The following is a 15428-nucleotide window of genomic DNA, read 5'->3' as shown; positions in this document are numbered from 1 at the left end:
AGATCTTTCAGTCTTTCCCTCTCTCCTAGTTTAGTGGGATACCTCCTTGTCTCAGCTGTCTGGTAGGGAGAAGCATAAGGAGCCATCTGTCTGTCTATGCCATTGAGGACTGTACAAAAGCAGGACAGCAGCATCTGTCTTAAGGGACCAACGACAACTGTCACAACTTGGGCCAAAGGCCCCTACAGACAGGGAAAGACAAGAGATTATAAGCATATTGCATGCTCCCTTAAACTGCTTTCTCCATATGCTTCTGCTGCTGGCCTGTTAGAACTACCTGTGATTCATAAAGCAGGACAGGGGCAGGTTTAATTTGGATTGAATCAAGTGCATTATCTTATATCTCCTACATTATCCACCTGTACCCCTTCATATGTCATTGCACCAGTCTATTGTTCAGCTTAAACCTCTCTTTTCTAACCCACAAGAAATTAATATGATGAACTGAAAAATGCAATTGTTTGAAGTGTAATTGGTGTGAACTAATGACTTCAATCTGTCATATGTAACTTCTGTGCTGATTCTGCTGACAACAGTCTTGGCAGCCCTGCATTTAATAGCATATTGCAGAAATAAAAGATGGTCAATGAGGGTTTGCAAAGCTCTTTTACCACTAACATGCCGGAAGCTGGAAAGGAATGGCAATTATTTCTTGGCAGTGCCTTGTAACTTCATTTTACCAGCCATTTACTGGCCTGTATTAAACGCCAAAGATTATCGCAGAAATGTATGGGAACATTTAAAAATATCCTTCTATTTTGACAGAAGGATGTGCTGGCAATCACACTTCCCAAATTAGAACATCTTGGCAAGCATGTGAGTTTGTCTTGATCAATATCTTTTAAAAGAATTTACACTGATTTTTGTAATCTCACATAGCAGTAATGCTCTGCCCTTTAAATCTGAGTCTCTGTACACTTGCAGTTAAGTGTCTGACATTTACAACTCTTGGGTTAATAAAGCAGAATTTATGGGTACCAGCTGGTATGGAAAGATTGGTTGTGAGCAAAGAAGCATTCATCCCCCTTGATTCTTTAGATTATTCAGTTTAAAAGTCTCCGCTTTTGTGATCACATTGCATTTACCAGCATTATGGCATTAAAAACAACAACACACACACGCTCTTGTAACTGTGGCCACAGTTATCATATCACATATCAAGATAAGGCCAGCTGTGTAATATAATAGGCACTGAAGCACTTCCTGCAAATATTTTTGTTTGAAGCCTGCTGTATGTACGGGAAAATGGGAACTCCATATCTGAAGCAAAAAGGAAGGAAATTCTTAACACACATCTTTGACTATCAGATTCATCAGATCAACTCAGGATTTGAAAACAATTCAAAATAATTATTTCCCCATGTGTGTTGCTATTAACAATCAGTTAATGGTTTGTGTATTATTATTTTTAAAAAAGATAAGTACACTATCTACATTTACCTACTCTGATCCCAGTTGGCTGCAAAAAGCAAAAGTATCTTCCTGCCGTAGTGATCACGGTTTTCCAGCACTCCTGGGAATCCATCAGTCAGAGCTCGTTTGATCCCAGGATCATCAGCCTTAAAATTTTTGAACATATCCAGGTTCAGCTGACGGTACTGGAAGTACTGAGCCAGTAATCTGAAGGCATCTGCTTGGTGAAACTTTCTGGCTCGGAGAAATCTCAGGATGAAGGCATCATCTGTACGTAAAAACCCAATGTCAGGCCTTGTGATGATCATGTCCCTGACCTGCTGGATGTCCTGGTGCAAAACATCTGGGTTTTCATTGAGTTCAAGGCGGGCTTTCTCTATCGTCTCTGGGCTGAGACCAGCATGTAAATGGGTCATCTTTGCAAAAGTCTCTTTTCCAAATCCTTAACTTCAGCAATTTCCTTAGAAGATATTCTGGTCCCATTCAACTAACAGTCTGTGGTGATCCATCCAAGTGCAATTTGTATTATATTTTGTAATATATTGAAGAATACAACGATGAGGAGTTTTCCATACCCATCCAAGGGCTCTCACATTCAGTTCATATCCTTAGATATCCATCCGTAGAAATGAATCACTCGTATCACCATCATTCTCTGAAAAATACATATATAACAACCACAGATTATATTTGTTTGTAAACAGACTGTACACATTTCCAAGCATGTGTATTTCCCCCTTTTTCTTTAAATTGCTACTGCTGATCTGATGAAAATTTAAAGACCCAAACAGTTTTAGAATGAGCTACTTAGTACAATGCTATCATTATATATCTTGCATACATAATATAGAAGCCTCGTGAACACAGCTTGATGAATTTATAATTGAACTGAGCCTTTAGCAATGCTGAAATTGTGCTGATTTAACATTATATTACAATTCCTTATTTAATTAGAATACAAATAACAATGGCACTGAGAGCTCAGTCAATGTCTTCCCAGATAGAGTTATACCAGTTTCCCTTAAGGAAGGCCCCTTTTAGGCCAACCTCAAGAAATGATGCCCCAAATAGTGTCTGTTCCTTACTTATTAGTTGGAGCTCCATTCCAGATGAGCCCACCATTTCCAAGTAGCCTCAGGGCAGCTTCACATATTAAAAAGGAGTTGCCACCAGTCAATGACATGGTAGTAGACTGGTGGTGCTTTTTTGTAACATATAAAGACATGTGCAGGGTGAACATGGATCAGATGCATGAGCTGGGAACCTTTTCTCGGTCAAGGGCCATATTTCCTCCGGGCCAATTTTTCTGAGACACATGCCAGTGGTGGGTGAGGTCAGAGGCAGCAAGAGTCCAGAGTGGGCAGAGCAATAGATGTGAATCTCTTGCTATTATATATTAAGCTGCTTTTCAGCCACGAGAAAGCCAGAGGTTTTGAAACGCATCTACACATCTCCTCATTCCCCTGTCCTTCATTCAGGCAAGCAAAAAAGCATGATTGTAGTTCAAGGATACAGTCCAGTGAGGCAAAAGCACTTCAGCAGGGCACAGAGAGAAGGGTGGCCTGGGAGAGTCTTAAGGGCCCTACCCCGATCTACAAATTGCACATGTCGTCTGTACAAATGTCACCAAATGAATATGCAAGAGCCCTTGCACACCTGGCTTAACTTCTTTGCCCAATTACTGCTCCTAATTTTTTTAACCAACCTCCCACTGTTACACTGGTGCCTGCTGTGGCAAACATGCAAAATACAAAAAGCAGACCACCTTTTCTAGTCACACAGTGCACATGCATGCCCCAACCATGGCTTCTCAGAGCATCAACCTGCAACAGGTCTACAGTTTGTATGCAGATGTGCACCTCTCTTTCATAACATACACATTCATTGCAGAAAGCAAAGGTATAACCTTACTAAAGTTAACTACCATGCCGTTTGAAGCATCAGCCTTATAGGTTATTCCAGTTCCCTGTGCTGGCCTAGATACTAAAATTGATGGAGCGGTTTGGTTTGGTAAAGCCGAGAACTAGTTTTGTGCTACACCCTTTACTGCATGGATAGAGGAGCATTTTTCAGCCTGATGGCAACCTTCTCTCAGGGACTGGGAGGACCAGAGGAAAAAGTGGGCAGAAGAATGGATCTGACTCTTCCTTTGTACAGAAGGCTACATTCCAGCCACAGAAAAACATGCTTCTACACATATGCTCCAGCATACATTTCATCCTTTGTCCAGGCAAGCAAGCAGTTCAAGGGCACATGCCAGCCCGGAAAAGCACTTGAGAAGGGCATGGGGTAGGACCAGTGAGTGGGGTGAATGGCCTGCAAGAAATCCTTCGGCAGGATAGAGAGGTGTGGAGGACCCCACTTGGCCACCAGGTGTGAGGTCTCACTCCCTGGTATAATGCATGGAACAGGAGACTGTCTTGCTCCAATGAGAGTGTTTTTGGCACTTTTATAAAGTAATAGATGTGTGCTCCAGCACTGGAGACTGGTGCCCCAAAATAAAGACTGCAAAATTGCCAAGACTTTCTGCAATGGGCACATGGTGTGGTAGATGTGCATTTCGGCTTGCAAGAGGGAATGATCCCCTCTCTGCTCCCCCTGCATGCTTCCACCCACAAGTCTGTTTAGGGGGTGGGACACATGAGGGGGAGGAGAGGGGAGAAACTCCATTGCACAAGTGGAAGTCCTTGTGCAGGTCTTCTGCTGATGGAACTCACTAGTTGAATCTGGCCCAGTGGACTATGCACATGGTTGAATACTATTTCTGGCAGTGCCAGCCTTATTATGGGTGAATATATACTGGTGCATAGCTGAATGAGAGCCTTGGTGGTTTTTTCTTTAAGTAAGTCTCAGGGGAAGACTTCAGTAGTATTTATCTGCAGATCACGGCTTTTGAGGTTTACCGTTTCTGTGAAATATCCCACATTACATGTGCATACTGTGGTAACTAGACCACAATGAGTATTAGAAAGGTATTCTATTGTACACACTGGTGCATAATTCATTTTTATAAGCCTTCTTTCATTCTAACATCTGACTTTAAAGCAATATGCAGGCAGCCAGAATAATCAATATTGCTTTGAACAGCAGGGCTGTTTCCTGGAAGCATTACCAGGTGTTAACTACTATTGCTCCATTGAGATATTCTTACCTAGTGGCTGAAGACTTGCCTGCCATGGTGTTTTCATTTATAAAAATGCTTCCATGCCCAGTAGACCATTTCTCACACAACCTTCCCCAGTTAATCCTTTAATTCTATTTTCAAAAAGCTTGTTCGGTCCACTAAGGGGCACATTGCCAAGGCATGGAAGGATTTCCAGGGATAGCCCTCCAGATGTTTGTTTGTTTGTTTGTTGTTTGCTTGCTACCATCAGCCCCAAGCAGGATTGTCAGTGGTCAGGGATTATGGGAGTTGTAGTCTGGCACCATCTGGAGGGCACCACTTTAGGTGGAGCCTTCTAGGTAAAGGGCGGTTTAGTTTCAGGGGGCATCTCCAGCTGCCCTGTAAACTGATGTACATTCATAGACTTAGAACAAACTCCAGAAGTCCTTCAGAAGTTTGCACAATAAGGAAAGTCTCTCCACTTCCCAGTCATCATAGAGCAGCCCACATAATCCAAATCAAAGTGCCCTAGAAATAGTATTCCCAGGACAAATAACTCTAAGATTGCAATCCTATTTATAGGTTGCTTCTAGACTGTTGTAGGATGCCATTGGTTGCCCTAAGCACCCACACAATATCACTGTCATCAAAATGTACCCCCCCCCATTTAATCTGGATTTACCTTTTCCAGGGGAAAGCCAGTTAATTTATTTATTTATTTTAAAAAATTGCCAATGATTGCAGTATTAAACTGCTGTCTGGAAGCATCCACAGTTATCTGGGATTAAGGTCACTGAACTCAATGGAACTTGCTTTTGAGTTTACATCCATAGGTTTGCACTATCAATGACTTAATAAAAAACAAAATTATATTTTAAAAGTCTTTGATCCAGCATCATGCTTCTAATTTCAATTTATTTTGGAACTATTTATGAAGTGCAGACTGTCTTAGGATACTTGGAATATTGATATAGTCTGGGCCTCTTTACCAGAGGCAGTGCAGGTTGTAATCACAGGCATAAGGTGATATTGGAGGATCATTTTTTTAAAAAACCAACCTATGTTTGGATGGGCTAGAAACATCTTGGTGGCACCATCTTAAAATGTCTTCTGGACCATTGGTACTACTTTCCTCTCTTTGGATTATGATCCCCCATGTGCTGCTGCTTCCCTCCTGCCCTCCCCACCTGATCATTTTCATTTCTTCTCTGGTTTCCTCTGCCTTTGCAGACAGAGCTAACAGCACGACACAATGCTCATCCTTTTCTCTGTGGTGTGAACAATGCATTGAATAATTTTAAACTTCTAGTTGTGGTATGAGCAAGACATTGGGTGCTTTAAAAAACACACTCTAGTCTGCAATTCTACCTGGAATAATAAGTATAGTGGATTATATTAATTTTTTTTTAAAAAAATAGCATAGACCATAGGTGGCCAATGTAATTCCTTCCCTTTGTTGTAGAGTACAACTCCAATCACCTCTGAGCATTGGTCATGTCAGGCATGGCCATGTACCACATCACTGGGCTTACTGGGAAGGAGAGGGGGAGGGCTAGGTGGCAGGTAGGCTGGTGCAGTGCAGGTGCAGCAGCAAGAACAGAAGATTGACTCCACCACTGCATACATGCACACTTACAACATTTTCTTTGCATGCAGCATTTCCATAGTTAAAACCATGCTCAAGGCAGCTTACAACATGAACAAAACTGCACAATTAAAAATATAACAAAAGTCATAAATGGTAAATAAAACGCATCAAAAAGTACACAGCCAAACTGAGCAATGTCCACCCCATGCCACCCACCCCACTATCCCTCCCACCCAGTAAGCATAGAAATATGGCTGATGGGAGGCCAAGTGCATAGCACTGGATGCCCCTAGGGCATCCTGGCTGGGGCTCATGGGAGCTGGAGTCCAGCAATACCTGGAGGGATGGATTTCCCTGATATATATGGTGGTGGTGGTTCTTAATGGAAGGAGCATAGCCAAAGATGCAAGGGAAAAGCATTAAATGACTCTGGTTCTCAGCCCAGTATACCTGAAGGAGCATCTCCACCCTCATTGTTCTGCCCGGATGCTGAAGTCTAGCGCCAAGGGCCTTCTGGCGATTCCCCCACTGTGAGAAGCAAAGCTACAGGGAACCAGGCAGAGGGCCTTCTTGGTGGTGGCGCCCACCCTGTGGAACTCCCTCCCATCAGATGTCAAGGAAATAAACAACTACCTGACATTTAGAAGACATCTGAAGGCAGCCCTGTTCAGGGAAGTTTTTAATGTGTGACATTTTAATGTATTTTAAATCTTTGTTGGGAGCCGCCCAGAATGGCTGGGGAAACCCAGCCAGATCAGTAATTTTAGAGCAATAATATACTGTAATTTTCAACGGCGAACAACCATTCACACTACATAAAAGAGCAAGCAACAGAGAGAGAGAATGATCTTTTTACCCAAGTCAGAAACAAAATCTCAGGGCAGCTTCTTAGGAGATAATTTTGTAATGAGCTTCAATATTTAAATCCTAAAGATAAGATTGCTGCATAAGAGGTGAAATGCACACATATATTTTATTTGGTGCTTGCTGAAAGCTTAAAATTTAAAGCGCATGTGAGAAGGCAAGGTATGTCCTCACCTTTGCTTTAAAGGTTGCCAACCAAAAAGAACATACGTACATGCCCTGTACATGGGGTACAGCATGCATATCCATTTGTTAGGGTACTGTGTCCCCATTTAGAATTTCTCATATGAGAAATGTGATGACCCATAACTATTGTAAGTTCAGGTGACTCCAATTAATATAATGAAATTTCATCACTGAGTAGTGCCAGCCAAGCACTTGCAAGTGTGGTTGTTCAACAGGACGTTGCCAGAAAGGAAGTGTGTGGGCACGAAGGAAAACCAGACGGTACTGTAGGATGACTCAGTATTACAGTATATAGTTCCAGCAGTGGGGGCATTATGTTAATAAATTACTTTTAAGCTCTTTTAATTTGAATTGTATGAAGTATGCAGGACAAAAAGCATCCATAATTACTTTTCAAAGGAATATGCACTACAATTATGTGTGTTATTGTCTGTGGTAAATGTTAAGAGACTACAAATACTACAAATACTAGAGAGAAAAGCCAGAAAATTCTAACACACGCAGAGCAAAACACAAATTTTGCACCTGTTTCCATACTTAACTAGTGAATTCCTTAGTGGTAAATGTCTGAAACAAGCCATGATGCAAACATTTCTAACATTTACTGGTAAATCTCTAGGCCAACAATCAAAGATCATCGTCATGTCCATCCTTAACCTGCACATGTGGTATTTACCAAGGTACAACTCAAAATCTCTCAAATGAATTTTGCAATACAGCCATGTCTAACATTTACCAGTGGATTTCAAGAACTACCAAGCAAATGCTATGATTTCACCCTCAGTTCCTCAGTTGTCTCTTCTTTTCCATAGTATGCATGTGTCTTGTGAAAAATTAACAATTGCATACACAAAATAAAGACTTTGCAGTGGCTGACATGGCTAATATTTCAGTCTTTATTTACATGGAAGTAATGACTACTGATTTCAGGATAACTTACTTTCATTAAGTGCTTTAAAGAAAAAATTGTACTATGTTTCTTTGTGATGGGGATAGGGGATAAACTACTTATCAACAAAGCAAACAAACCTTTCTGTATTAAGGACATAACTTCAAATTACATTTGGAATTTTCCTGAATATGTATCATTGGGTGAACCACTGATTTGCAGGCCTAATTCTGCACTTTCTAGTTACTGAACACAATACTTAATTAGAGTACATAGATGAGCACTGCAAATAAGTGAAAGCTGGAGAGCAAAGACTCTTTGAAAAGTGAAAACAATGTTTTGTGATCACACATCCAACCATCATAATGCCTGTTTGAGAGTAGCAGAGAGCTTTATCATTCCTTTGAAAGCTCTGGTTCCTATAAATTATCTGTGTTTTTTAGAGCAGAGATGAGTCAACAAAACTGGGAGGATTATAAACAAAACTGTCTAAAATGACTAATTTCTTTCTTTTCTTTTTTTAAAAAAACTTACTAAACTGTGACTTAGGCCTTTGCAAGCAAGTCAGCAAAAGATTTTCAAAATGATAAACAACCTACTACCAGCTGAAAGAGAAAAGTCATACCTTTGCTGTTTGGTGCATGACATCATGCTGTTATATAACGTCATTTTACTTGTTGGCACTGCACTAACTTTTAATGTACCAGACCAGAAAAATCTGTGTTATCATCTGATTAGACCATGAAAGCCCAGGAAATCTCTCTCTGATCTGCCCTTTCCTTTCAAATATAAACCAATCACTGTCTACTTATGAACAAAGAACAGCCATCTGTTCTTTAACTTTAATAATATTTTCTCTCCACCGCCCCCATTCCCAGTGATATATCGAGCCACTGGCAGAGGCCATTAGAAAATATTTTCAGCAGCAGAAATTGCTTGTGAAAACGCCAATATAACACTTAGATGTGTTGGGAATGGGTGTGTATGTTAAAATCCTTCCATTTGCTTCGAAGATAGATAGATGATGGAAGCACTTCCTTACTTTCTGCAGTAAATGCTACAGAGAGGAATGGGTGGAAGTGATTCACTCTCCCTCCTCCCTGTCCCATATTAATAGGGATGCTTTCTCGCCGAGAAGGAAATTCTATTGACCCTGTTTGATTTCCCCAGTACATCCTTCAGCTTCTGTTTTAATATGCCTGAAGGAAGCAGGCGACGATTTGCTTAGGAGCAAGCGGCATATCTGCAACTACCCCGGGGAGGCACCGCGCTATCCTACCCCTCGCAACTCTCTCAGGCTTTGCTTTCCCTTCTCTAAACGGGTAACCTTCACCTGAACTTCCCCTCCTCAACTTGTGCCTTCTCTGAGCTTTGGGGGTGGGAGGGCGGCCGATAAGGATTCTTCATTCCCTCTAGCCCTGTTTTTCAGTTGATCCCTTGAGAACTGCGGGATGCTCAGTTTAAGCAGATTTTTTTTTTTTTGCGGGGGGGGGGGGGGTTAAAAAGCAGAAAAGGGTAGCCGAAAGGCAGGGAAGAAAGATGGGTGGGGGGAAGGGACGTTAAGCGCAGATGGGTTGCAGGCGAGCGCTGTCCACGCAGGACAGTGCTGAAACGCCGCAGCCATGGTATTGCAACAAAAAAGAAGGGAGAAAACAGAAGCTACCGCAGACACAAGAAAGATCGTCCCAAATACCTTTAGAGAGCCGTAAGGAAAAGCGAAGCCCCGCCTTGGGTGAGGTTGTTTGCAGGAACCCTTGCCTCCAAGATGGGTGGGTGAGAAGGTTTCTGAGTGTCCGCCTCAGCCTAGGATCTCTCTCCAAAGAACTGTGAATGAGTGAGCTCCGGCTCCACGGGGCGATGCATTTTTGGGTAGCATACGCGCGTGTGCGCCTTCTCCACGCAGTGGCCTGCCGTCCCCCTGGGTCCTAAAGACCTTCTTCGTTCAACCCAGTATTGTAAGGAGAGAGCACAATGTGGGAACACTCACATAGACGCAGAGACCCCTTTTATGACAGATGCTTCCACGAATGTTCTTCACGAAGCGTTGACTGAAGATTTCAATATGTGACCAAATCAAAAACAGGCTCCCTAAGGGGGGGGGGCGGTAAGCCACCTGATGCATCGCCCGGGGCAGAGCTCCTGAAAAACCCACCATTTCCAGGTGTTTGTAGTTAAAGCGGTGGCTGTGTGGGAGGAGTGGAAACGGCAATCGAAAACCCACCTTTGTTTTCCTGTGCTTTCATGCAAGAAACTGCACACACACCTCCTAAACCTTGAATGTAAAAAGAAAGGAGGGGAAAAAAGAATGGTAGCCTGCAGAGGAGCTGTAAGAGATGACTGCTACTCCGCACCAGCAGCTTAAGATGTTGTCACTATTAAGCACTGTTGTTGGAACATAAAATCTTCATTGAACATCTTCCCTGTTTTCCGGTCAGCAGGGACTTAGAGGCCTTCTAGTTATAATTTCTGTGCACATATGGACTGGGGAGCTGCTGCCTGTTAAGTGTTTTCTGATCTGTGCTATGCACAGATGCAAATAGATGGAATCCTGAGGTTTTGAGACATACATGGAGCTTGCAAGCTACAAAGAACCTTGGGTCTGCTTTTCATTGCTGGGGAGTAGTGCTGTGTCATCATTTTCTCTTCTTTGTGTGTGTGTGTGTTTTAATATTCTCCACCACTTATTGAGAAAACAAATTGCATTTGGAAATTATTAAAGGAGAGAACATTTCAGCTAAATTCTCGTGCCCAGGGTGCAAGGGTTTTGTTGTGTTTGCCTTGCTTTCAAGGTAATCAAGGGGTTTTTGGCGGGTGCCCTTTCCTTCATTCTACAAATAAGCCCAACAGTTAGTTGCAGCCTTGCCAGGTGCCTACACTTCAGCTAATACCCAGGAGAGAAGATCATGAGATAACTTCTGCCATAGAGCTTCTTCAGAACAGGAAGGATGGGCAATCAGGGAAGCTACGGGCTACTGGATGAACATTTACTCAAATAAAACACACACAATGCTTCCAGCCATTTCACAATACTAAAGTAAGCACAAACCCCACACCAACATACTTTTTAAAAAACAAAAAACCTAAGGGTCCTGAGAATGAGATTTTTAAAAAGGAAGCTTATTTCATGGGGAAAGATAATGTCTGAAAAACTGGAGGATACATTTCAGGACAGCACTGTTTGGAAATCTAGACTAGGGCTCACTTGCAGTTAGGGATGTGCCCCCAGAACCTGTATCCAGTGCTAGATCTCAACTCATTAATGTGGAATAATAACCACAGAAGAAAGCAGGTTTCATGAATGTCATGAGGTTCCATAACTATGAGTAACCACAGCATTCCTAAATATCTGGGGTGGAGAATCTATAAGTTAGTGTTATTGGACTCCCACCTTCCGTCATCCCTGATCATTGGCCATGCTGACTGGGGATGTTGAGTCCAACATCTTGACACCCACAGGGTTCCCCATTGCTGCTCTATGACCTAATGTGTGAAACTGAGTGAATTTGACATCAGTCCTTTTAGAAACAGACAATATATGTACATATATATCAAGCATCAGAAGGCCTTTGATTTAACCACAGTACCTGAGCAAAATGCAGTGGTAGCTTCTTTTACCAAAATGCAGTGGTAGCTTCTTTTACCAATACATACTATTGAGAGCCAAAATATATTAGGCCTTGCCAAGCAGGAAACCAAGACAGCATCTGCATTCCTTTTTTTCTTTTCAATACAAGAATCTGAATAAGAGCTGGGAAACGTATGTTTTCCCAAAATGATTCCTTTCCATAGAAAAACTGATATTGACTCTGTTCAGCCATTGTCTTGTAGATTGTACAACACAGGCAAAACATCTGTACCAGTCCTCAGTACTCTGGGCCCAATATTTTACTTTTTTTACAAAATGTATATACTACTACAAAATGTATATACTACTTGATTATAATAAAATCTCTAGGCAGTTTGCAATAAATATTACAATTATCAATAAAAAATATTTTTAAACAATTTAAAACATCTACGATGACACTTTGCATGACTGACCACACCAATGGAAGAGTTTATTTGTTCATTTTTGTCCTTAATCTCCAATGCAAGGGGTGTTACTATACTTGAAACAATAAACAACAATAACAGCAAGTCTCACATGACACTATCCTTTCCTTTTCCACCCTCCCATATACTCCTTCCATTGATCCATATTATCCTTGCTATATATGAAGATATGAGTGGGCTTCATAAGTATACACCATATGTATATACTGAAGTACTCCATTTACGGAAATAAATTTTTAAAATTTCCAAATCCTGAACAACCCTTAACTACTCCAAGTAACTCAGGCCTACACAACCACCTTGAACAGACTCATCCTGATCTGAAATATAAATTGATATAATTTAATATATAAATTAAAAGTCAATGCAATGTTTATTTCTTATTACGTATCATTTCATTGGGCAGCTTCAAAGCCACTGATGTCATGTGAAAGAAAGTATATTTGACTTTAACTTACAATGGTAACTATACTACAAATTTTATTGATTTTCTTAATACTGACGTTATATGTCAAATTCTGCTCTCATGTGGCTTTTTCACAGCATGGATGAGGCATTAGAAACTCACAATGTCTTTAAAATATCCACTTGGCAGACACCACCCTATTCCATGAGCATACACAGAAGATACAAAGCAGCAACTCAGAAACTTGCAAAAAGTTAGTATTACACACTATATGATACACACCACTATATCATACACCCCTTTAGATCAGGGATAGGGCACTTCTAGCTCACAGGTTGAATGCAGCCCCAAGACCTCTCCAAATAGCCCACCTCCCTCTATCCAGGCTACACCCTCACCAACTCTTCTCTGTGGTCTCCCTGAGTGCCCTGTGATCAGCCTGGTGAAGCAGGGTATCCAGCATTGTACTGTGAAACCAACAGATACTCCCAATCTTTCTTTTCCTTTACTGAAGTGATGCTAGGGCAGTTTTAAAAGGAGATCTGCAACAGAGTTAAGTGTGTGTGCGCAGAGCGAAAACTACAGCAATAAATACCAATCTACCATCCTCCTGTATCTTTCAATGTTTGTTCACAAATGATGAGCAGTGAGAATCTGAAACTAATGACTGCATGCTATTAATTAACTAGAGAATTCTTCTTCCCTAATGTACAGTTGTCACTTGGAATAATTTCCTTTCCAATTAACTCCTTTGAAGGGTTAGATTTATAAGGACACTCACAAGTGTTTAGGAATCAATAACTGATTCTTCTTCAAAGAAGTAAGACTTTCAGCCACCTTTTACAGTTCCAAATCCCTACCTGTTTTTCATTATTGAAAAAAATAGTCTTTCGTATAATGGGAAAAATACATGTTAATGTCAGGATGCACTGATTAAATTTAAAAGCAGAGGACCTTATTCTTCCATTTTTACTCAATATGAAGCAGGCTGGACAATAGCAAATGTGCAGTTGGTGAAAGACACACTGCAGAGCCAACCAAACACAAGTGAGAGCACATAATTGTGGCAGTGAGGGTGTCAAAGAAGGCAAACTTCTCGGCTTCCATTGCATCAGCAAGTAACCATCTAACCACCCAACATTTTTGTTTTGTCTGGGGAATGTAGTTTGGGTCTCTTCAGAAGCCCTGCATGAAATTTTGAATGCGCTTTATTTTGAAATTTATTTTGAATGCACTTTAAAGGAATAGTCACTCACCTCCACAGCTGACATTAGGCCACATCCACATTCACTGCAGCCTTCAGTGAGGTATCCAGCACAATGTCTGCTACAAAATGGTGGCATCAGTTTCTGCTGGTGTAGCCCAATGGTGTGGACAAGGTATTTGGCCAACAATATGTTCCCTTGCTCTTCTTGGTTTATTAAAGTATGCTTTATTATTGTTATCATTATTATTGATTAAATTTGTATAGCGTCCTTCATCCAAAGATCACAAGGCAGTTCACAACATAAAAATACAACATGACCACACAAAATGCATAACAAAAGGAAGACCAGAAGCAAATCAATACACACACAAACACATTTAAAAGGACATAGAATGTTAATCAGTCAAAGGCCTGGTTAAAGAAAAATGTTTTTACCTGTTACCTAAAGATATGCAATGAAGGCACCAGGTGAGCCTCCCTCACAAATGGGAAGCCAGTGCAGAAAAGGCAAGTTCTCATGTTGCCGCCCTCCAGACCTCTCATGAAGGCAGCACACAAAGAAGGGCTTCAGTTGATGATTGCAAGGTCCAGGTCAGTTCATATGGGAAGAGGCCATACTTGAGGTATTGCGGCCATTCATTGCTGATAAGGGATGCCTGGCAGATCCAGGGTATGGTCAATGCATCCTTGCAGGTGAGACTGGTCCTGGCCATCTTGAAGGAGGCAGTGATCCAATCACTCATGAAAAAGCCCACCCTTCACCCACTGGTTTGTGACAACTACCACCTGGTTGCAAATACCCTCTTTGGGGGAAAAGGAGATCAAGACTATTTCATCATGAAATTCTTCACAGTAGAAATGAAAGTGTCTCGAAAGAACTGTACCTACCAAAGTGGTATATTTGTATGGTGGTGTGTCTAGCTCAACATCAAGAGGAACATGATTGCTTTTCAGAGCCAATGCATTTCCCCAACATCCCACCCGCATTTTGAATTTCAATAGTTGCAAGAAAGCTGTACCACGTCTTTCTGAATGCATACACCTGCTTTTCATCAAAAATAATATTCACAAATAACCAGCTGGTTGTGGATTTGTTGCAGGGCAGAGATTCTTAGGGGATGTTTCCTAGAATTTTGTATGCCTTGTAAAATTCATGAAGCTTTGGCTGGAAACATCATAACTGCATGATGCTCATTCCACAAAGATCTCGTGTGTACATGCAATGTAACTTCAATTTCTGTGAATGCCCTTGAGGATACTAAATAATTTTGCCTATTTGAGGAACTGCATTAGACAAGGAATTATGTCACTGAAATAAGCAGATGGAGGACATGATCCTATTTGAGAAAGCTGTAGTTTGTGTAATTGAGGTTGTACAGCCTGTTTGCTGTATTCCAGCTCCAGTTTTTAACATGTGAATCATAGAAAATCAATACAGCTCTACTGATTTACCCCTCCCAAGGACTGATTTATTTTGCTTGCCCTCCTCTGGGGAGAAATAAAGTCACCACTACAGCAGCTCATACGATAGGAGCTGAAGGGGACAGCAAACTATTCAAACTAATTATTTTCATTCTTCAAGTATACAAATTAGAAGCAAAGCATATAAGACATTAAGAGCAGCACTATGTTCATCAAGCTGAATGGCTTTCAAGAACCCCCTTGTGTTCCCTCCATACAGTATAGGAGATATAAAACCTGGTTGCCTGCACAAGTACA

The 15428-nt window shown here is 41.3% G+C and overlaps 1 protein-coding gene across 1 annotated transcript in view; it reads right to left on the bottom strand.

Annotated features, from left to right (window-relative positions):
* The window catches only part of CLVS1 (clavesin 1), a 67700-nt gene extending 57673 nt beyond the window's left edge, over window positions 1-10027 (bottom strand). Inside the window, exons 1-2 of the mRNA XM_079984668.1 lie at window positions 9737-10027; window positions 1441-2068 (exon numbers count right to left, since the gene is read on the bottom strand). Of these exons, the coding sequence (XP_079840794.1) occupies window positions 1441-1829 (389 nt within the window). The 5' untranslated portion in view covers window positions 1830-2068; window positions 9737-10027. The remainder of the gene's footprint in view (window positions 1-1440; window positions 2069-9736) is intronic.
* Between the last annotated feature and the right edge of the window lie 5401 nt (window positions 10028-15428).

Source organism: Podarcis cretensis (genome assembly GCF_951804945.1).
Source record: "Podarcis cretensis genome assembly, chromosome: 7".
In the NCBI taxonomy this organism is placed as follows: domain Eukaryota; kingdom Metazoa; phylum Chordata; class Lepidosauria; order Squamata; family Lacertidae; genus Podarcis; species Podarcis cretensis.
The sequence above is the reverse complement of the archived record's forward strand: the minus strand, read 5'-3'. Positions and strand labels throughout refer to the sequence as shown.